At 42.5% G+C, this 21,789-nt stretch overlaps 1 protein-coding gene across 2 annotated transcripts in view; it reads left to right on the top strand.

Moving 5' to 3' along the window:
• RIMS4 (regulating synaptic membrane exocytosis 4) overlaps positions 1-21,789 on the top strand; it is a 123,376-nt gene that overhangs the window by 92,625 nt on the left and 8,962 nt on the right. For both annotated transcript variants that reach the window (XM_042461309.1, XM_042461308.1), the window contains exon 3: positions 21,194-21,306. In XM_042461309.1, coding sequence (XP_042317243.1) covers positions 21,194-21,306 — 113 coding nt within the window. The remainder of the gene's footprint in view (positions 1-21,193; positions 21,307-21,789) is intronic.

Below are 21,789 nucleotides of genomic sequence, written 5' to 3'. Positions count from 1 at the left end.
CAATGAAACTGGCTCTGATCCACCCCAGTAGGGAATATAAGTTTTCTAGTTATATAGAATCATAAATAAAAATAGCTATATGTATTTTCTTTTATTTTAAATGCACCTTCTGCCTTTAGCCAAGAAACCCCTCTGTCCCCAGTGGCTACATGTGCACTGGCCACTGCTAGTAGATCCGCACATTTTGCACCGCCATTAAGGAGGTCCCACAGTTTTTTGTATCAATAGGGAGCAGGTCCAGAACTGGTCCCCCCAGAGGTCCGACTGTTAATGCAGTTTTGACACCACTAACATGCTGGCGCCATCCTATGGAATCCTAGATCTGTGATTTTATAAGGTTTTTAGCCTTCTCTGCCAAAGAGTCCTGGTGCCTCACAAAGCTACAAGTCCAAGGGAGGCCATGGCAGTTAAAGTGGTGTCAAACTGCATTATTTCTACAGTGTAGATGCAGCCTCCAGTTTTCCACTTCATATGTATTCTAACACTGGCACAGAAACTAGGTTTGGCAACATCAGAATCAAAAACATGTTGGACTTGCCAATCAGCAGGGCTTCTAAAGTCTATCTTTGACTCCATCTGTATCTGCAGTGGTAATAAGAACTGATTAAAATCAATTAAGTAGTTTTTTTCTAACCAAAGGGGTTAATTAAATTTATATTTAACATGGCTGTTTGACTTAAGGTGGACTTCCAACATTAACCTAATGTCATTATTAATTTATTATGTCATTGATTAATTAAATAGAGATTATACTGAGCAGCCCAATTTTTTTCTCCAGTTCCTAGTGGTTCTTAATAAATGCAAGTAGCTATAGGAATCTTTGTTATTTGTGTTCTGAGCATGAAGTTTGGTTTTTAAATTCAAATAAAAAGATTTTAAACTAATAAGTAGTAAGGAATGCTTGGAAGGGGTGGATGTCTTTTGTATCCAGTTGGTTCTCCCCTGTTCTATACCAATTCATATAAAGGCTTCTCATCTGCTCCCCAAAGCTTTTGTCTGGGGACTTATTCTGAGAACCCATTTGAGAATCGTTTAAGCTGCAGAAAGAGGGAGGTTAAGTAGATGAAAGAGGGAGAGACAATGCATTGCAAGAGAACAGTGGGGTGTGATGGATGAGAAATGGGGTTTTCAAAAATCATGGCATTGTTTCCTTTCCGCTCAAGCACAACACAGGAACAAGGTGGGATGGTGAGTGAAGTCAATGACATTTTTCATTTCAGTTCTGATAAAAGTTTTAGTGTAGGCTTGTTGCTCTAATTTCCGGATGGCAATTAAAAACAGCAACTAATAGTATGTTCCCCTGTCTAATGTAAATATGATTGAATTTGAATTTTTAAAGTTTATGATGATAATTAAATGCATTAACAACTTATATTAATTTTCTTGACTTTCCTAAGTTAGTTTATTGTTATTCTATGATTCAAAGGAATGTGCCATGAAATTAAGTTTAAGTTAATTGTTCCTCGCCCTTTTTTGGCCACTGGCTTTTCTTGGAAGCACTGATTTGGCTAAATGCCCCAGAAGAAAATCTTGTAAACTGGCGTAGAAGTGCTAACATGTGGCACCTGCGAAGGCATTCTTGTTTTCTGCTGACTACCCCTGGAAGGATTAGGCTGCAAAATGCTAGGTGACTTTCTTACTTTAGAATAACTCAGCAGACTGTGACTGCAGCTAGAGAAAAAAAGAGAGGTGTTCTTCTGTGAGGTGAGGAAGCTGGAAAATGGTCTGCAAGGACATGTTGTCAGATTGCTGCACTTCCCCGTTTCTGTCTAATTTCAACTCTTAAAACAAAATGTTCCTTTGCTGCTTCCCTCGAAGCTAGTGTCATGGCATTAGGTGTGCATGTTTTTCTACACTGCAAAACAGCATGAAAAGGTGGAGAAACACTGCAGGTTGGGCTGATACAGCTTTCCTATTACACCAGTCATCATTCCCTCTAAAAGCAAACTATTAGGCAGGCAGATTTCTAGATGCACAAATAACATGCAAGGTTGAAGAAGTGTTGAAATTATAAGAAAATAAACCGACTACATACTTTTTAAACAATCAACAAGCAGCAATATTGAACGAGTAACTGCATTGGTTGAGGGAGGAGGAGGAATCTGGGAAGGGTGTTTGGAGAAGAAAAATTATGTCAGTTGTGACATGAATCCAAGGCCTCAGTCCAGTTTGCTAGTGCTAAACAGAGTGACTGAATCAGTGGGGAAATGGAAACTTGGGTCTGTCAATATTCATATACTGTATTCAGGGGTAGCCATATTGGCTGTATAGCAAAGTATAATAAATTCCAATCAGAAAACAGTGACACGTTATTTGACCACCAAACATGCACAAAATACATAGCAAGCTTTTGAAACGCACTGGAGCTTCGAAAGTGGAACTTTTGGAAAGCTCACAACATATATTTTGTGTATTTGGTTGTCTATAATAAAGGTTTCACTGTTTTGTAAATTTTTTGAATACTTTATACATGCCTCCTCTCCTCCTCTCCGTCCTCCTGTATCTTTCTAGTAATTTCCACGCTTATGGAAACTCTGGGTGAACGTATCATAGGGTTTTCTGGGGCCTGAGAGTGTGACTCACCTGTGGTCCCCCAGTGGGTTTGCATAGCTGAATGGGTCTCCCAGAGTCATAGACCAATATTCAACCAACTACAACCAAGCTCATAACCTTCCGCATTTCACAGACAAAAAAAAAAATGGGACATCAGAGTGTGGGCAGTGTAGGAAGGATCGAATTAGGGGAATTTTAATTAGCTCAAATATTATGAGAGGCGTTGTCCTAAGGACACACGCAGCGGGTCTTGTCCTATGGTATATCAGGGTCATCTAATCCACCCCACGAGAAACAGAGACATCAAATGCCAATGGAGGTGCAATTAAAATATGAACATTTATTAAAGAAACACACAACAAAAGGGATCACACATGCACACACACATTCAATGCTAAAGCAAGGGGAGGGGGGAGAGTAAAGGAAAAAGGATAGAGGCACCATTGGGAATATTTACCTTCAAAGTCTTCCAAGACGTCAGATGTGAGGGATGGTGGATGGTGAGACACAGCCGTGGGAGCGGGAAAGAAAGTGGAGACCGTGGTGGCTAGAGACGAGTTCTGGCGGGAAAAGCTAACTAGAGGCCCGAAAAGACGTTGAGCTGTTGGTATATCTGCTCAATTGATTTTAATTCCAGCAGAGCACAAGGCTCCAGGAACGCAAGCTCGAGTATGGAACATGCTCTACAAACAAGGAACTCTGGCTCGGAACTGTCAACAAGCCCACTGAGGGCGAAAAGTGCGCCGGCCTTATATACTGTGAAACATAACCTCAGGCTATGGCCAGCCTAGCGGACAAAAGGCTGATGACTTATCTTTGTCTAAGCTGAAACTTACTAATTGGATACACAAAGCATAGGTCTGCCACTATTCAGGGGGAGTGAATATGCTAGATGGCTGATGCCGTTAAGTAATCACTGGCTCTATTAAGGAGGGAGCCATAGCTGTGTCTTCCTTGTTTCAGGTAGATTGTGAATCTGGTCTAGCAACTCCCAAAACGCTGCTGGAAAGGTTTAAATCTACCTTTTTCCTGTGACCATGCCTAGCAAGGCGGCTGGCTATGTGGTCTGCTTGCTTTGGATAATGGCGGCTAGCAATGGGGTCAGTCAGGGATATTGGCTTCAGATCGCTGGCACCAAAATTTTATAAACCTTCTTGATAACAGCAGGATGGTAAAATATATTATGAGGAAGAATGGCAAGCTGAGTGAGGCTACAGCAATTGGCTTTTGTCTGAACTACTGGGAAAGGCAAAATTTTGCCTCCTCCTCTATGCTCTACCTGCTGAGTTATCAAGTACAAACTACTTTGCACTTTGATCTCATTTTGGAGCAATTAAAGTAAACTGAAGTAAAGTGGGAGAAGGAGAGTGAAAATGGAACATTTTAAAAGCAGCTGAAAAAGTGGGATGAAGGACCGGATGTCTTGGCATCAGGACAGTGGAGGATATTGTTCAAATGTAATAAATTCCATAATTCAATGGTTAATTAGAATTATCCGATAGATTTACTGTAAGAGTGTTTCACCTGTCACAGCTCCACCCTAGGATCCTGGGAAATTGGTTTATGTCGCTATAGGATTCTCCTGCTAGAGACCCTCTATGCCTCTGAAAGAGCACTCTAAAAAAAAAAGATTCCAAATATATCACAGATCTCAGTTTTCGGGATGCTGCAGCGAGCCATGACATTTCAAAGTAGTATCTGCACGATTATAAATTCATAGTGCAGATATTCTACTCTCCTATTTCCAACCGGTGACTGAGCCCAGAATTGCTAACAGTGAAATGAGATATTTCTTTTGAGACCTGAATACATTCACACCTCCACCCACGGTAGTCAGTTCTTCAGTTTGTGGCAAGTGTATTACATCAATCCTATGCCTCTTCTCCAGCTACATGTAATATAAAGGAAACTTGAAATGCTTCTGAATTTTCTTTGCGTCGGCGACTTTTATATACAGCAGTGTGGGAGCCTTCCAGACATTGCTGAGTACATTCTCCGCATTCCTCATAATTTCTTGTGCCAGCAAGGGCTGCTAGGTGCTGCGTCCCACACTTGGAGGTCCACATAACTCCACTTCCGACAAAGCTTGTTCCCATTTGTTCAGTTTTCCACTGGAGGCAAGGAAGAAAGTGGCGTGCAGCCTTCTTTGTGGATAATAGATGCCTATTCATTTGTGCAACTGCCATCATTTGCGTTTCACTTTCTATACTTGCTGCGAGCCAAGCACTTCTTAGCATAGTATTCTGGACACTGTGGCCATTTTTACACCATGAACATTCAGTTTTGTTAGGAAATAGCAGCTACGGGAGAGAAAAATGGTTGATCAAGAACATTGCTATTAATTGAGCTAGTAATAAACTGTGAGGTTGTCCAAAGGCATTTTTTCTACTTGAGGCAGGAACAAGATCACACATCACACTCTCATTTTCAAATACAAAACCATCTAGACTGGCATTTGAATGTCATACCTTCCAACTGTCCCAATTTGGCAGGGACAGTCTTGATTAATCCTCTGTCATCCCACTTTTTCAGATGCTTTTAAAAGGTCGGGCTTTTCTTCTCTCTCACTTCCCCCTGCTTTGTCCTCATTTTAATTAAGGGCTCCAAACTGAGTTCAAAGTGCAAAACTTGTCTGCCCTCAATACCTCAGGGGGATAGGGAAATAGGAGAGGGGGAGGAATCTTGCCCTTCCCTGTAAACTCAGGCAAAGCAAGCTGCTGCAACTTTCCTAGCATGTGGATTCTTCCCCAGTGATAACTTTTACCATCTTGACCATACTGTGATGTTGCTTGGCCAGTTTTCATCTTTGAAATGTTGGAAGGTAGGGACTACTATTTTTAGATGAATATTTTTGAAGATCCTTTCCACCACTACATGCTAGTCAGAAAAGGATTGTCTCACCTGCCAAACGAAGGAAGCAAGAAAAAACCCATCCTACCCTCCCTAGGGAGAAAGTTCCAAAGCCTGGGTGCAGCCACCAAGAAGGCTCTGTCTCCTTTGTTCCCACCAAATGGGGCCTAAGAAGAAGTTGGGCTGAGAGGAAGGCCTCTTTGGAAGACCTTGTAACCTGGACAGTCTACTCTGGGAAGATATGGGTCCTTCCGATCCTCCTACTAAGCCATGTAGGGCTTTATGACCATAGTAGAAGAATAATGGTTTCCTGTGATCTCAGACAACTTCCTACCACCTCATGTAGACAATCTCTCAAAGCCCGGTTGACCACTATTTTTTGTTGATCTGTTTCAAAGTGCTGGTCATGATCTATAAAGGAACAGAACAAAAAATCTGGAAACACCTATTCATAGTAGAAGAATAAAAGGAAACAAAGTCCCATGTGCTGTGTGATGGACCAAAAACTTAATTTCTTTTTTAAAAAAGCGTTTCAGCCTTGTCTCCAACTGGCCTCTTCAGGGGTTGTTCCCAGAAATTTCTGGAGTTGTGTCTGCACTCTCAGCCAAGTGGACACTCTGAGTATTAGAAGGAAGGCTTCTCATACTTCTCTGAAATGTGTTGGGCTTTTTACGAAATTAAAGTTTTTGGACCATCACACAGTACATGGCACTTTGTTTCCTATTATTCTTCTACTGTGACTATGTGTTTTCCAGTTTTATGTTGTGTTTTTTATAGATCATAACCAGCACTTTGAACCAGACCAACAGAAAGCAGAGGTCAACCAGACTTTTTATTATTAAATTTTTATTAAAACAAACACGCACAAAATCTGTATATATAGGAAACTGCAATCGATTATCTATATACATCAGACAATAACAAATAACAAGTAAACAATTATATATATATATATATATATGATATATATGGAAAATAAAAACAAAACCCCCCTAAAGTCAACAGACTTTGAGCGATTGTCTACTGAGGTGACAGGAGGTTTTCTGAGAACCATCAGAAGACCATCTAAGTTATCAGTCTCCCTGGGCAGCCTTTTAATCAGCCCCCAACCTCTGCGAGCTTTTGATTCTCATTAGTCTAAATTCCAAGTAGTGTTCTGACCATGGCAACAGAACTACAAAAAGTACCTCCATTCCCAGTCATCTATAAATTCATCCAACAAAGATACAAGGCCCAGAATGTCCCAGGGTGTGAGTTTGGCCAGATACCACTTGGGACGAAACTGGTGTTATGTCAGAAACATATCCTGAGCTACTCCTGACATGGAGTCTCAGTATGGATGTTGAAGTTCCCAGCAACATAAGCTAAGGGAACTCCAACACTATCACTAAGACCATCTAGCTGGCTCAGGAGAGAAACAGTTAAGAGAAACAATTAAAGAATGAGAACTCTGCTGTAGCATTGTTTTTCAAGGAATAGTAAAACGCATTACAAACCAGAGGAGGGACTGTATCATCCTCCAGAAGTGACTAGACTCCAGCTCCCGATCCCTTTATTATTGGCCATGCTGGCTGCCTGTGCTGAGAACTTGCTGTCCAACAATCTCTGAAAGGCTACACAATTCTCACATCTCCTACTGAAAGTTTTGAAGCCAAAGTACCATTGTTAGCCTCAGAGCAAGCAAGTACTGTGATGGATGTTCTTGGACTCATCATTTCAGCCCCAGTAACTATCTGATTAATGTGACGTCGAGGCTTTCATCGCCAGCTCCATAGTTTTTTTGGTTTTTTTGGCGAGTGACCATGTTCTAGAAGAGTTTATACCTGATGTTTCGCCAGCATCTGTGGCTGGCATTTCGAGAATGCAGCATAGACATCTCTGAGTGCCGCCACAGATGTGCGAAACATCAGGTATAAACTTTCAGAAAAACATGGCACATGCCCAAAAACCCATCAAAAACGTATCTGAATTAAACTACACTTTGTTTTGAGAATGTGTATGCATATTGGGGGGAGCTTGAAATGCCTATGAATAAGAAGGTTGATATTGTTGCAAACGTTCTGATGCCTAGGAAGAGAAGACACTGGAAGACATTTAAGCTGTCCTATTATCAGAAACAGCAGGGGCTAATCCACTTTCAGGAACTGAAGTGATAGTGATGGGAAAAAAGCCCATTAATCCAATTGTAAAAGATTTTTGCTCCACTTATTCTGTTAGGTGATCAGTCAGGCAGCTCAATGCAAACAATATAGAAAATGACAGTTTGTGAGCAATTTTGGTTTGCTGTAATGATATATTTAATGTAAAGACAGGTGAGTGCAGTTTATTCCATGTGTCAATATTCTTCCATCATCCTAGTGCTTTATTTACAGACAGTGCCCTCTGGCAAAACCTCAATTCAGGAAAAAAATAGAATAAAAGAATTGATGACAATTCTCTTCTTACAGCCAACACATAAATTGTTTTGTATTTTTGGATTCAGCATCTATCAGCTCTGTGGTCAGAGGCTGTTCATGAGCTTACAGGCTCTATGGCAAAGCTGAAATGAGCCTTATTCTTTGCAGAGCTTGGAACATTGCCTCTAAAAAGTAATTATTGTTACCATTATTGTTCCAAACCCTTTGCAGCTCCAATTATTTATTGTAGTATTGTTACATTTTAAAAAATTTCAGAAGGGCTAAATAGTATCTTTCAGAGTTGGTTTTGAAAGCCTCTCTAGATATTCCAACCACTGGTTCACTGGTGCATGGCACACTCACATCTCAACTCTATCTGATAGAGAGCACATGCATACAACAGCTAGCTACTATGATTAAAGAGCATTGACACTAATGGCTATAGGAAATAAAAATACTTTTATTATACAAATTCAATTAGAGATGGAAAACCTGCCCAAAGCTAAGCTAAGCTAGGACAGGAAGAGGACATAAGCCCAAAACAGATGGGAGGAATGGGGTGGCTTCTGGTCACTCTGTGGGGCATCATACTTACATGATGCATGCCCCCGCAGCACCTAGAAGCTGTGCCAGGGCCAGCCAGGGCTGTGTAAGGCAGCCCAAACCAGCCCAAAAGGAATGGCTTTTTTCTGCTCCTTGCCACAGTCTATTTGGGATCATGGCAGGAGGTGCCCTGGGGGCCTACCATGTGTTCGTTGAGGCCCTGAGGTGCCTGGGCTGGGAGCAGCTTCTGGCTACTCCTGGACCTGTGGTTTCGCCCAGTACTTAGTTTGTACTTTGGAACAGTGAAAGAATGAAAAGGGCTGGAGAGAAGTGTGTGTCCCAAGAATATCAGTCCAAGAGAAGTGGGTAGTAGTAAGATCCAGGAGATTTTAAGTCAGTGGAGCCCTCATTATACCCATCACTGCTGCTCTCTGTAAGCAAATGGGCAGAATAGCTTCTGCTGTCCTGCCCCAAGTCTGCCAGGGTCAGTCCCTGGGGCTGGCATGTGATGAAGGCGTGTTTATACACCTGCCTGCCACATACCAGTGCCCTGTACTTCTACCATCGGTTCTGGTGAGAAGACCACCGACACGGCTTGTCAGGATCTGAATGGGGTTGCTTCGCTACACCATGTGGCCAGGTGCCCCCTTTCCATGTCAGAGGCCATGATGAGGGTCTTCTCACCAGACACAACAGTGAAGCAGGTACAAGGAGCATGGGTCTGACAGCTGTCACTGCAGAATTTTGTAGAAAACTCTGTGGCAACAGCGGTCTTTTTATACCAGGTTAAATCCCCTTTGGCAGAATCAGACCAGATCCACGGGTCCATGTTGCTCTATCAGGTCCTGGCCTGGGGCTAATGGCCTGCATCACCTGGACGGCCCTCGGATACATTTAACTCTTTAAACACCAAGTGTTTTGCATTTCCAACAACCTCGTACACACAACAGAAGGAGCTGGTAAAGACAAGCATGAACAAGTACTTGAACCATGTGAATAATCCTCATTCACTATTTTGTGACATCATATGCTTGTAATTAGGAATGGAACTAAGCCATTATAACTATACAATAAAAATTGGCAGTGACACCAGTGCTCCCCAAACATCTGCCTTCTGGCAGAAATAGGCTGTGGCGTTCTCCTTCATCCCTTTGAACACTCCATGATGGGTGGAGAGGGGTGAGGGCTCAGTGGAAAGAGAAAGAGAGTCCTCGTGTTTTTTTTAAATAATAATTTTATAATTGTAAATTTTAAAATTCTAAATTAGTTAAAACTTCACGTCTTAGCAAATTTGAAGCCAGCGAGCGTGCTTCCGGGCTGCCGGCTTCTCAGGCCTCTGGAGGCCTGGGAAGCTGACAGCTCCGCGCCGGCTTCTAAGGGGCCTCCAGAGGCCCCTTGAAGCTGATGAGCTGCTCTCGGGATGCCAAGGCACGTGCACGGCCAGCTGCTCGCTTCTCAGGAAGAGGGGTAGCCTTATACAGTGAGTATATCCTAAACTCTATATTTTTATTTAAAAACTTGGGGGTTGTCTTATATGCCGAAAATCGGTAATTTAAAGGTATAATTTAATTTTGCTAGTTGTTATGTCACAACTATTGCCAATACCTTAAGCAATATATAGGAATTGCAGTTTATGAGTCATTAGTACAAAAAACATTGTTAAGGATTTTTATGGTGTGCTATGGAAGGAGGTCAGTGGATGTGTGTGATACTGAGTTACTGTACTGGGTGACACCAACCCTAGTGATTCCACAATATATATGCTACCTCTGAGCTCTAACAATTTCCTTGCCCATTGAGCTATCACATATTACACAGGGTGGTGAACAAAGGCTGACATGTTCTGCATAGCTTGTTCTAGAAGCATTGATGGAAGTTATGAAGCAATGCCAACTGGTGCCTTCCATGTCAGGGGTGATCCCACTCGAGGTTTTAGTTCAGACTTGAAAGAAGTTCTCCAAGCTTTTGAACTTTACCGTCAAAGTTTCATCACTTTAGATAGCTCCTTTAAATTTCAGCCCCAAACCCCATGGATGTAGGAGCCACCAACCACTTCTGGGTGTGGGATAATAACTCTCTGGTATAAGTAACTTAGGATGCTTGGAAAACAGAGAGACAAAACCTTTGAGCACGAGGTTGGCGTTCTGTGGCAGCACTTGGCATGCAGGATCTTGGAAGCCGCTTAAAATAGATTGAAAAGAGGTCACAAACTCCACACGGACAGAAAAGAATTAAGATAGGTCTGCCTAACTTAGCTGTGCTGAGCTGCTTTCTGCATGCTAATGCATCACATTCGCAAGTTGGAAGGGAACAGCTCCCACTTGGGATTTCTTCAAAGCGTTCTTACTTCACAGAACTGTGTTCATTAGTTTGTTCGAGTCCACTGCCACTTTCCAAAATAAGATTTTAAAGCAGGTCAAGACTATTGATGAATTATTGGGGAGGGGGGGTATGGAAAAAGATAGTAAATTGGTCATAGTGAAATGGTCCTACTGAACATAGAATTGGTTTGTGGTGTGCCTTACTTGCTGCTGAGAGGTCTGAAAAGTTTAGGATTACAACTCCCAGATCCTCCAGATAGCATCCTGGAAATAGGTTTTTGTGGGGTTTTTGGGCTATGTGGCCATGTTCTAGCAGAGTTCTTCTGATGTTTCACCAGCATCTCTGCCAGGATGCACAGGGAAGCCATTGAAATCCACAAACACCTGGACAATTTCAACAGGGAAGAGGATCCCTTAAAGTAAACAGGGCGGGATATACACTGCCAATTTGGGGCGGTCTGGCCCCGCCCCCTTCCCCGGAGTATCGGGGCTTCATCGGCCACACCGGCAGCCGCTGAGCCCCGATCCGCCGCTTTCGGGCTGCGGGGAAGCGGCAAAAGGCCGCTTCCCGAGCCTGAAAAAGGTGTGTCCCTGGGGCTTCAGCCCCAGGACACCCGCGGCGGGCGGGGATGCGGGGACAGAGAGGGGCCGCTTGGCCCTTTTCGTTTAGTCCGCTGGGCGCCGCCTTCAGACGGCTGCGCCAGCGGACTAAACCCGGGGAGCTCCGAAATGGAGCTCCTTCCTGCTCCGTGTCCAGGGCGCACTAAGCGCCCTGGCGCGGAGCTACTACGTCATGGACGCGCCGCCCCGTCTAGAGGCGGCGCGGCCATGACGTACTCACGGCAGCGGCGTGCAGAAGGGCCGCGCCGTTTAGTGCGTGTTCGCTTGCACAGGGTTAGGGCGGTGCAGAAGCACCGCCCTTCGTAACCAGTGCGTGGCGAACCGCACTCAAACTGCCGGTCTGTAACCGGCCCAGGTTTGGCTACCCGTCCTGAAAGATGCAAGATAAAGACAATGCAATGAGAATCTCCCAGGGTCAGGGGTTTCCCAGCAGATAATGGCACTATCAAGCAGACTGTGGCCGTTACAGACAGGCCAAAATAAAGCTGCTTCGAGTCACTTTGGAGGTATGGTATTTCAATGATGCATGAGTCCCAAGAGTCCAAAATCCACACCAAGCTGCACTCCCGTCCTTAGGACTGGAGCATGGCTTTGGTGTGGGTTTTGGACTCTTAGGACGCATGCATCATTGAAAATACCCTACTCCAAAGTGACTCGAAGCAGCTTTATTTTGGCCTGTCTGTAACAGGCCGTTAGTTCTCTTGGGCAGACCCTCACACCCTGAGGACTGCCATCAGCAACCAACAATACACATGCAAATCACTCCCGCCTTTCAGATCACACAATATATATAGCCAATCCTTTCCAGGCCAACATTATCTGAAGATGGCCAGCCACAGATCGTGGCGAAACGTCAGGAAGAAACTCTGCTAGAACATGGCCACAAAGCCTGAAAAAACCACAAAAAACTATGGATGCCGGCCACGAAAGCCTTCGACTTCACATCCTGGAAATAATTCTCATGAGATAATGATAATTCGATCATGGCAGAGAAATCAGCTCATAAATTTAGTTATTTAGAATGGCTGGTTTTTAGTGTTAATTGCTAGAATTGAAGAGTTGAAAAGGACTCTGTATGAGAAAATTAGTAAATAAAACTTCCAATTTTTGCTTAGCTATGGTTTATTGGTTGTGTAGAGTTTCTCTATGCTCTGCCGACCAGGACCTCCCAATGCTTCTAATGCATGTAAATGTTGTGGGAAACAGGCTGCTTCTTTGTCTTTCATTTCTAGTATGCCCTCAGAGTTTTTTCAAAGTGTCTTTTTTGGACTGTAGAATCACCCACCCAGTATGAGGGAACCAAACAAACCTACAACCCATTTCCATAGCCATGGCTGGCTGGGGATTGATTGTGAAAGTTGCAGTCCAGAAAAGTAATGTGTCCATGCCATTCCATTTAAATGTTTAGCCTGGAGAAGAGAAGGTTAAGAGGTGATTGAACCTCTGTTTAAATTTTGAAGGCAGTCATATTGAGGAGGAACTCTAGAGACTAGGACCCAGAACAATGGATGCATGCTCCGGAAAAAAGATTCCACTTCAACATCATTAGGAGGAACTTCCTGACAGTAAGGGCTGTTCAACTGTCGAACAATCTTCCTCGGAGTGTAGTGGAGTCTCCTTCCTTAGAGGTCTTTAAACAGAGGCTGGATGGCCATCTATTGGGGATGATTTGATTGTGATTTCCTGCATGGCAGGGAGTTGGACTGGATGGCCCTTGCAGTCTCTTCCAACTCTATGATTCTATGATGAGCCCTGGTGGTGCAGTGGTTAAATGCCTGTACTGCAGCCACTCACTTACAAACCAGCAAGTTAAATACCTGCGAAAGGGCTCAAGCTTGACTCAGGCTTGCATCATTCCGAGGTCGCTAAAATGAGTACCCAGATTGTTGGGGGCAGTTAGCTTACAGTTGTAAACTGCTTAGACACTATTAGTTCAATATTTATTTTATTTATTTACGGTATTTATACTCTGCCCTTCAGCCCTAAAGGCTCTCAGAGCGGCTTACAATTATTATTTTAATTAGACGGTTCCCTGCCCTCAGTCTTCAATCTAAAAAGTATGAAGCGGTATATAAAAAAAGCTGTTTGTTTTTGTTTTATTCGAGTCTATGATTCTATACAGGAAAAGAGATTCCACCTAAATGTTAGAAAGAAATGGCAATAAGAGCTGTTTGAGAGTGGAATAGGCTGCCTCAGAGTGTGGTGGCACCTCTTTCTTTGCAAGTTTTAAACAGAGGCTGGATGGCCATCTGTCAGGTGCTTTGATTGTGTATTCCTGCATGGCAGAAGATAGTTGGATTGGATGGCCTTGGTGATCTTTTCCAGTCTTTATGAGTCTAAGAACTTTGCCAAGCTGTGGGTTAGATGATAAGCACAAAACCTGAGGCAGCACTTTTTGGGCTCAAAATATATTACATTTTAAGAGTAGAAGTAGACAAAGGGTGGCAGAGGTTGGATAAGGCATTAGGTAAGCATAAAAGAGATTACTGAAGCAGTATGGCTATTATGCATCAAACCATATTCATTGTTCCATTGTTTTATCTTTTATTAACTTTGCTGCTGATACTGCTATTTTCTGCTGTGATGTGGTTTTATTTGTTATATATGTCTTATGGCCACTGTCGTTATAGCTGCTTTGGGAAAGTGAATTATTTAGAATATACATACATATTTAACAAGAACAAGTTGGCTGAGGAAAGTGAGGCCTCTGATTTAACTTCTGTGTCAACATCTTGCCAAAAACAACTTCCTTTTGGAAAATCCTGTTTTATCACCTGCAGATGTTTTGAAGTCACTGGCTTCAGTTAGACCTTCCCCATCTGAACAAAAACAATAAAAACAGAGCTTGAAAAAGCTGTTGGATGGGACTACAGTTCCAAGAATCCCTTCACCAGTAGGGCCAGTGATACTCCCCCCCCCTCCAAAAAATCATTCCTCTATCTAAGTCAAATGCTGGAGGATAAGAAGCAATTTCCATGGCCCTGTTGCCTCCTTCCCTCTCCACCATAGCTGTCACCATAACAGGGATTGGCTGGTGCCTGTAGATGATGGATTTAGATGGGGCACAAGAAGCTACAGAATAGCTCCATACATCCCATTCAAAACAGGAAATTTGTGCATGTAAAGGCACATGCATGTCACTGACAGGATTCCAGCTGAATATAATAATTTTGTTATGACATTGGTAGTTTTATATTGGCTTGGTTTTATTTGATGTACAGTTGGCCCTCCTTATCCCTGGATTTTTCATCCAAGTATTTAACCATCCATGGTTTGAAAATACCACCCCCCTCCACACACAAAAATCCCAAAAGCAATCCTTGATTTTGCCATTTTATATGAGGGACATCATTTTATCATCCTGCTGTATACAACTGGATGAGCATCCATGGATTTTGGTATCCATGAGGGGTCCTGGAACCAAACCACAGTGAATACCAGGGGCCCACTGTATATTTTGCTATTCTCTCAGTATGGAATTCAAAGCAGCTACCCTTCTTTTGTTTTTGTTTTTAAGCATGCTTTACAGAAGTATGTTACTTGGTTGTGTTTTATTCACATGGATCCATTGCTTGATCTACAATCTTTCTGTCATGGCCAGCCAAGAACAGCTCTCGGAGGATGAGGACAAGCCTCCTCCAGAGCAAGAGCTAATTGAGGCTACACCAGGTGATAATCCTGCTCTGCCAGGTCCCAGGTGTGCTCTCCCAGCCCCAGAGGAGGAGGCCCAACCAGGTCCTAGTGCTAGTGAGATGCCTCCTATTCTGTCCTGGACTGTGGCCAGCACACCCACACTATGCCGATAAGAATGGCTAAGCACAGCAAGTGGAAGCAGTCCACAGACCTTGCAAGGAGTAAGTGTGAGAGCAGTCCAAAAGCCAAGCCGAAGTCAGGATACCGGAAGTCAGAGTAGTCAAAGCAGTCCAAGGTCAAAGCAGCCAGAAGATAACAAGGGTCCAGTCTGAAGTCAAAGCAACAAGGAGCCAGTGCCGGCAGCAATCACACCAAGAGATCATGCAATAAACTCTGGCACTGATTGGAGGCCTCTCTACAGCTTAAGTAAGGGAAACTCTCTCCTGTGCCACCTGAGACTGGTTGGCTAATTTCCTCTCTGAGATCCTCCTGGATCTGCGCCTGCAAGCACTCTCAGCCCTTCTCTGTTTGTAAGTAGGCACATCCAGGCAAGCTTCCTCCCCAGAGTCACCACTAGGCTGTTGCACCACAGGAGGCATCTCCCTAGCACTAGGACCTGGTTGGGCCTCCTCCTCTGGGGCTGGGAGAGCACACCTGGGACCTGGCAGAGCAGGATTATCACCTGGTGTAGCCTCAGTTAGCTCTTGCTCTGGAGGAGGCTCATCCTCCTCCTCATCCTCTGAGAGCTGTTCGTGGCTGGCCATGACACTTTCCAAGAAGGTCTCTAAAACCAAAATAGTAGTGTTTAGGCAGGGAATTGGGAATATATGGGTTAGCTCTAACCATTGTATAGTTTTATTGCTATTGTTATTTGAAGATAAGTTAAATATTGTTATTGTATTTTATTGATGTGTTTTTATTGGTTTGTAATCCTGCCTCGATCCATCTGGGAGAGGCGGGAAAATATAAATAAAATAAAATAAGTATTATTATTATTATTATTATTATTATTATTATATAATTATAAATCTATGTGTCAGTCATAGCTGTGAGACACCACTCATTGACTAAACACAACCAAAGGCAGGGGAAGCATTGTTTCTTGAAAGACAATTGGACACAATAGTCACAGTGTGAATTGCGTCTTGGCACTTGCAAGGGCTAGGGCAGTGGCATCAATAGGGGGATGCACACCACACCAGGTGACACCCTAAAGGTGGGTGACACCACTGTTCCTGAAACACCTACCTTTTGACAGAAACAGGCTGTGGCATTTATCTGCTTCCCTTTAAAATGCTTTAAGAGATGGTGGGGTGAAGCCCAGTGGGAGGAGAAAGGGGAGGCCCCAGAATTTTTAAAAATTAAAATTTCAAATTTCAAAATTCATTTTTTTAAAAAAATTAAAATGTGAAAATTTGTAAAAAAAATTAAAATTTTCTTCAAAAGCATCACATTTTAACCAAATTTTCACTATGTATATGTAAATACATTTAGGTTGTGCGTATGATGTTGTAATTTATAGGTATAATTTTAATGTTTCTAGTTGTTTACGTCACAACTTTTAGCATAACATTCAGTGGTATATGGGAATTATGATTTATGAATAACATTAGTGCAAAAAAGCAGTACTAAGGATTCTGTATGGTGACACCCTGGGTTACTGCACTGGGAGACACCAACCTTAGTGATGCCACTGGGCTAGGGAAGTAATTTTTCAAATATGAAAGCATGGAATCCAGGCCAGTTCATGGTGTAAAAAGGCACTGGGCAGCATGCCTAGATTCCAGGTAATAACATGCCATTTGAGAAATATGACAATCCTATACTATAATAAAGTATGATCTGTAAGAGAATTGGCAGCTTTCAGGACTTGCATTTACACATGGATGCAAGAGAATGACTGTATAGATTAGTCAGAAAGACAGAGAACTGCCACCTTTCTTCTCTCTAGTAGGCCAATGGCTTGGAACCTGAGGGTTCATCCTTTTATAGAAGAACCTTTGACCCAGTTGAGGTGCCATTGACAATATGGGGAAATGGCATTTGCCCTTTTGAGGCAACCAACACACATTGGGGATGATATGTTGGCCTGACCAGCATTCTGAATAAGATTCATGAAGAACACAAGGGGGAGCAGAAGGAAGTGGAAACTTGTGAAAATCATTTCCTTCACTCTTCTGTTGGAGATAATGTCCCATGAGCAGAGCTCCACCTATAGTCTCTCAAGTCCAAACCCATTTATTCTGTACAGTAGCCAGTTCAACTTACATGCCCTTGAGTGTCCCAGTTTGCTAGGGACAGTCCAGATTAATCTTCTGCCATCCCACTTTCCCAACTATTCTTAAAATGTCCCAGTTTCTCTCTCCTCCTCTCACTTTCTCCACACCTTATTTCAATTGCTGTAAACTGAGTTTAAAGTGAAACAGCAGTTTGCACTCAACTCAGAAGGGGAAGAGTAGAGTAGAGGGCAGAATCTTGCCCTTCCCTGTAAACTCTGGCAAAAGCAAACCTTTTTTCTAGCTTGTGTGTTCTCCCTCAGTAATAATTTTTGCCATCTTAGTCACTGTATGATGTTGCTTGGTTACACATGTTCCAGTTTTAAACTATGAAATGTTGGAGGATATGAACTTAGTATCTGTGAAGGCTCTGGCTCAATGCATACAAACCAGACTTCTCTGTCTGTCCTGCTGATTTTTCATATCCTCCATTCTGTAGTGTCTGTTGACTACAGCAGTGCTGCAACAATCTCTGACTTGCCCTGACTTCATTCAAACCTGATGATGCAGCACATAGTTGCCCATCAGTTGTTGCCGCCTGCGGCAGGTTCACCCATCTGTATAAAGTTCAGTGGAGGAGTCAAATACAATTTCAAAAGGCAGACTGATCTAATTTTATTTAACTCATTAACATGCTGCTGAAGGAATTGCTTCATTAATTATGTTGACTTGTAGGCAAAGATCATAAGAGGAGAGATTAGATATTCCTTTTTAAATATGTTCATGGACTTTAGGCACCTTATGGAATCTAGCAGCACTTGGACTACAAATCACAGAATCCCCCAGCCAGCATAGCCAGAGGACACATGTAAATTTTGATTCCAGGATGTTTTGAGGAACACAATTTGCCTGGAAAATGAGTGTATGCTTTGTTTTAAAGGGGCCTTGGCACCTAGACTGTGAGCATAGCATTTGTTGTTTTGCCTGCAGCAGAACCATGTCTTGGGCGCTTCTTCCTGTTTGTGGGTTTCGCAAAGGTATCTAGTTGGCCACTCTTGGAATAGAGGAAGGAAGATTTGATAGGCCTACATGGCTTATATTCTAACCCTTCCCATTGAGTGATTTCACTTACCCATTTTCTACATCTGCAGGATCCATTTTATGCATTTACACAGAAAGTCTGTATACAGTGGTACCTCAGGATACGAATTACCCAGCTTACGAATTTTTCGGGATACGAAAAAATCCCATAGGGATTTATTGTTTCGGCTTACGAAGGTTTTTTCGGGTTACGAAAAAACCCCGGCGCTGTTTTAAATGGAAAGGCCGCCACCGGAGGGCAGCAGAGAGCTATTTTTTTCCATTAGCGCCTATGGCAATTCGGGTTACGAAGGTTTTTCGGGTTACGAAATTAGCCGCGGAACGAATTAATTTCGTAACCCGAGGGAGCACTGTATATGCCCATGGGCTTAATCTGCACTGTTAGATAAATATGTGGAGGTCAGGATGAGGAACATGCTCCTGACCCATGCATTCACTCAGTCAAACAAAAGGGGCTAGAGGCACGGCTTCCTATTGTGTACAAGCTTTTATTTTGTCCCACTGTTTGCCTTATACCATAGAATATTTCCACACTTGTACAGCATTTCATCAGCAGCCTCAATGCAAAACATCTTAATTCTCCACCAGTAAACATTTTTTCTATGTTTCCAGCAAAGTTTGCTAATTATTACTATCATAATAAGTGGCACAGTGTACAAGTATCACTTTTTCATCTGCTTTTAAAATGTTCCAGTCTCTCTCTCCTCCTCCCACCTTCTCCTTTTCTTTCCAGTTTACTTCAGTTGCTGAAAATTGAGTTCAAAGTGCAAAAGTAGTTTGCAATCAATGCAGTGTGGGATGAGGAGATTGGGGGGGGGGGGGGCAGAAACATCCACTCATGCTTTCTCTTTGTTTTGTGAAAACTCCAGTCTTGTACCTTGCTAATCATTTCCAGTATGTTAAAACTGTGTTTCTGTGAAATCAATGCAGTTTGGGATTTTTTTTTGGGGGGGGGGTTCTGTGAAGTGCACTTTTCCTACCACTGCTGTCACACCACTTCAGTTCATTGAGCCTGAATTCTACAACTGGAATCCTATCGGTGCATAATGCTAGTGGTTGCACTTTTTGCAGGATCGTGTAATGGTGGGAAGAGAAGGCAGACAAAACCCACTAGTTCTGAACAGAGTATTTCTCTGATGTCTTCTTTCCTTCAAACCTGACATGTCCTTTATCATTTTCCTCCAGCTGCCCCCATATATGCCAGTGTAGCCACACTGATGTGGCACACAGGAGGCATCTCACCTACTTTGTACAGAGAGATACACAATGGTCAACACAGCAGGCCTGGTTTGCCAAGTCTTTCTGTCCTTCCCAATCCTTTAATCTTTGTACTATCAGTCATACCCTCCAACATTTTACAGATGAAAATGTGGCCAAGTAAAATCAGAGTATGGTTAAAATGGCAAAACTTATTCATGAGGAAGAACATCCAGGGTCAGAAGAGACTGCAGCAGCTTATTTTTGCCTTGGCCTATTGGGAAGGGTAACATTTTTCCTCCCTCTCCACCTCTTCCCCTGCTGAATTGAGAGAAAACAACTTTTGCACTCTGAACTCAGTTTGCAGTAACTGAAGTGAAATGACGACAAAGGAGGAAATGAGAAGAGGAGAGAGAAATTTGGACATTTTAAAAGCAGCTTAGAAAGTGAGATGACAGAGGATTAATCAGTACTATCACTGCCAAATCAAGACTACTGGGAGGGTATGCATTATGTCTCATGAAAACTACTGTATATACTCTACTATAAGTTGACTTCAGGTATAAATCAAGGGCAGGTTATGCGGCTAAAAGTCTGGATTTTGATATGATCTGTGACGGTAAAACTTAGGGGCATGAACAAAGGATCTAAAGGATAGAGCAAGGGAAAACAATGACAAAACAACTTACAAAATCCCAGCACGCATGTTTGTGCTTACGCTAAAGGCTGGATGGATGAGAGAGTAGAAGGAAGCAGTGTTTTCAGGACAGGTTACACTCTTGCCTTTCACCAGGGAATAGTTTGTTTTTATATGTGAGAGTTAAAGTAGAGTATTTATACTGATGTATGGATAAATCAATTCAGGGTGTTTTGTGTGTGTGTCAGTTTTTTAACCAAAATATCTAGACTTAAATGAATATATACAGTAAATAGCTTATATCACCTTAATGCCATTTCTGTAGTATTGTAACACATTAAGAAAAAGCATTGCTAAATTCAGCATTTTGCTGTTGTCATGGCCTATGCCACTACTTTTGTTTTTGTTTTTTTAATTTCCACATTCTAGGAAGAAAAAGCATTTTCTTATGTACAGAAATTAACAGTGAGACTGAAGAGCCAAAGTGAAAATAGTACCAATGAGGAAATGAATCAGGATGTACTTCAGCAGATGCAGTACCTCCCATTGTATTATTTTTCTTTTCTTCACAATAACTATTAAGCTTAGCAACCCATTTTTAATTGTGAGAGGGTGGCTAGATGCTTTCACATCCTATATTTTCATTGAGTGCCAAAGAGAGAAGGGAAGGTCTGTTCGGTTTTAGGTTTCCTCCCAAAAGTCATAGCCCCGGGATAAAGAGAGAATGCATACCAGCAAAAAATTAATTGAAAAGCACTCAGCCCTGGAAGCTGTAGATGTTCAGGATTGTTTTTTTTACTGCGCTGAAGCAGAAGAGGTAAGCTGAGAATGAAACACTTAAAGTTGATAAAAAAAGTATACAGTATATCACATTTCACCTCAAGATGATTTCTTGCAATGATGATAACTTGTCTGTAATTATCTATAACTACGTAAACACATATCTTCTGTGGCTTATGTAGAGAAATTGAAAGTGAATGACATGTCATAAGCCAGTGTGAAAATCAGTGAGACCAGAGCTTAAATAAATACCTTATCATTTCATGCATGTATCTAATTAAGTTAAGGTTGTTTAATTGCTGGGTTATTGAAATAACTAATGACAGCAACCAATTTGTTTTGCAGCTTGAATTTCAGTGGTGTTCATCTAGCATCTGCTGGACAGTTTAGTGATTTCCTGGGGAGCATGGGACCTGCACAGTTTGTGGGACGCCAGACCTTGGCCACTACCTCCATGGGTAAGGAACAGAAAACCACTATATGTATCTATGTATCAGTGTATGCATGCATCTATTTCTACAGCACCATCTATATCAAAGATAGGAAACTTCCCTAGACCCTGGGGCTACATTCCAACCCTGCAGTACCTGGAAATGACATCTCTGCCTTTACACCTCAACTCTTTTTTGGGGGAAAAATTGAACTGTTTTATTACAGGAAGACCACCTTCCACTACATTCCCTTGGGGGTAGGAAGGCATGTTTTGAGGCTCTTCCTAGGGACCTAGAGGGCATTTTCAGTTCTATCACTCTGAAATGTCCCAAAAGGAATTTTAGCAGGTGTGGAAGGCCTTTTCACCACCTTTGGAGCCCCCCTGATGTCGAGAGACTGTGACATGCCAAAGGTTACCAAGTAGGTTTTCATGGTTAAGTAGAGATTCATACCCTGGTCTCCATAGTCATAGTCCAACACTCAAACTACTGTACCCTGTAGACTCCTAA

This window comes from Sceloporus undulatus, chromosome 4, assembly GCF_019175285.1.
Source record: "Sceloporus undulatus isolate JIND9_A2432 ecotype Alabama chromosome 4, SceUnd_v1.1, whole genome shotgun sequence".
In the NCBI taxonomy this organism is placed as follows: Eukaryota; Metazoa; Chordata; class Lepidosauria; order Squamata; family Phrynosomatidae; genus Sceloporus; species Sceloporus undulatus.
The sequence above is the reverse complement of the archived record's forward strand: the minus strand, read 5'-3'. Positions and strand labels throughout refer to the sequence as shown.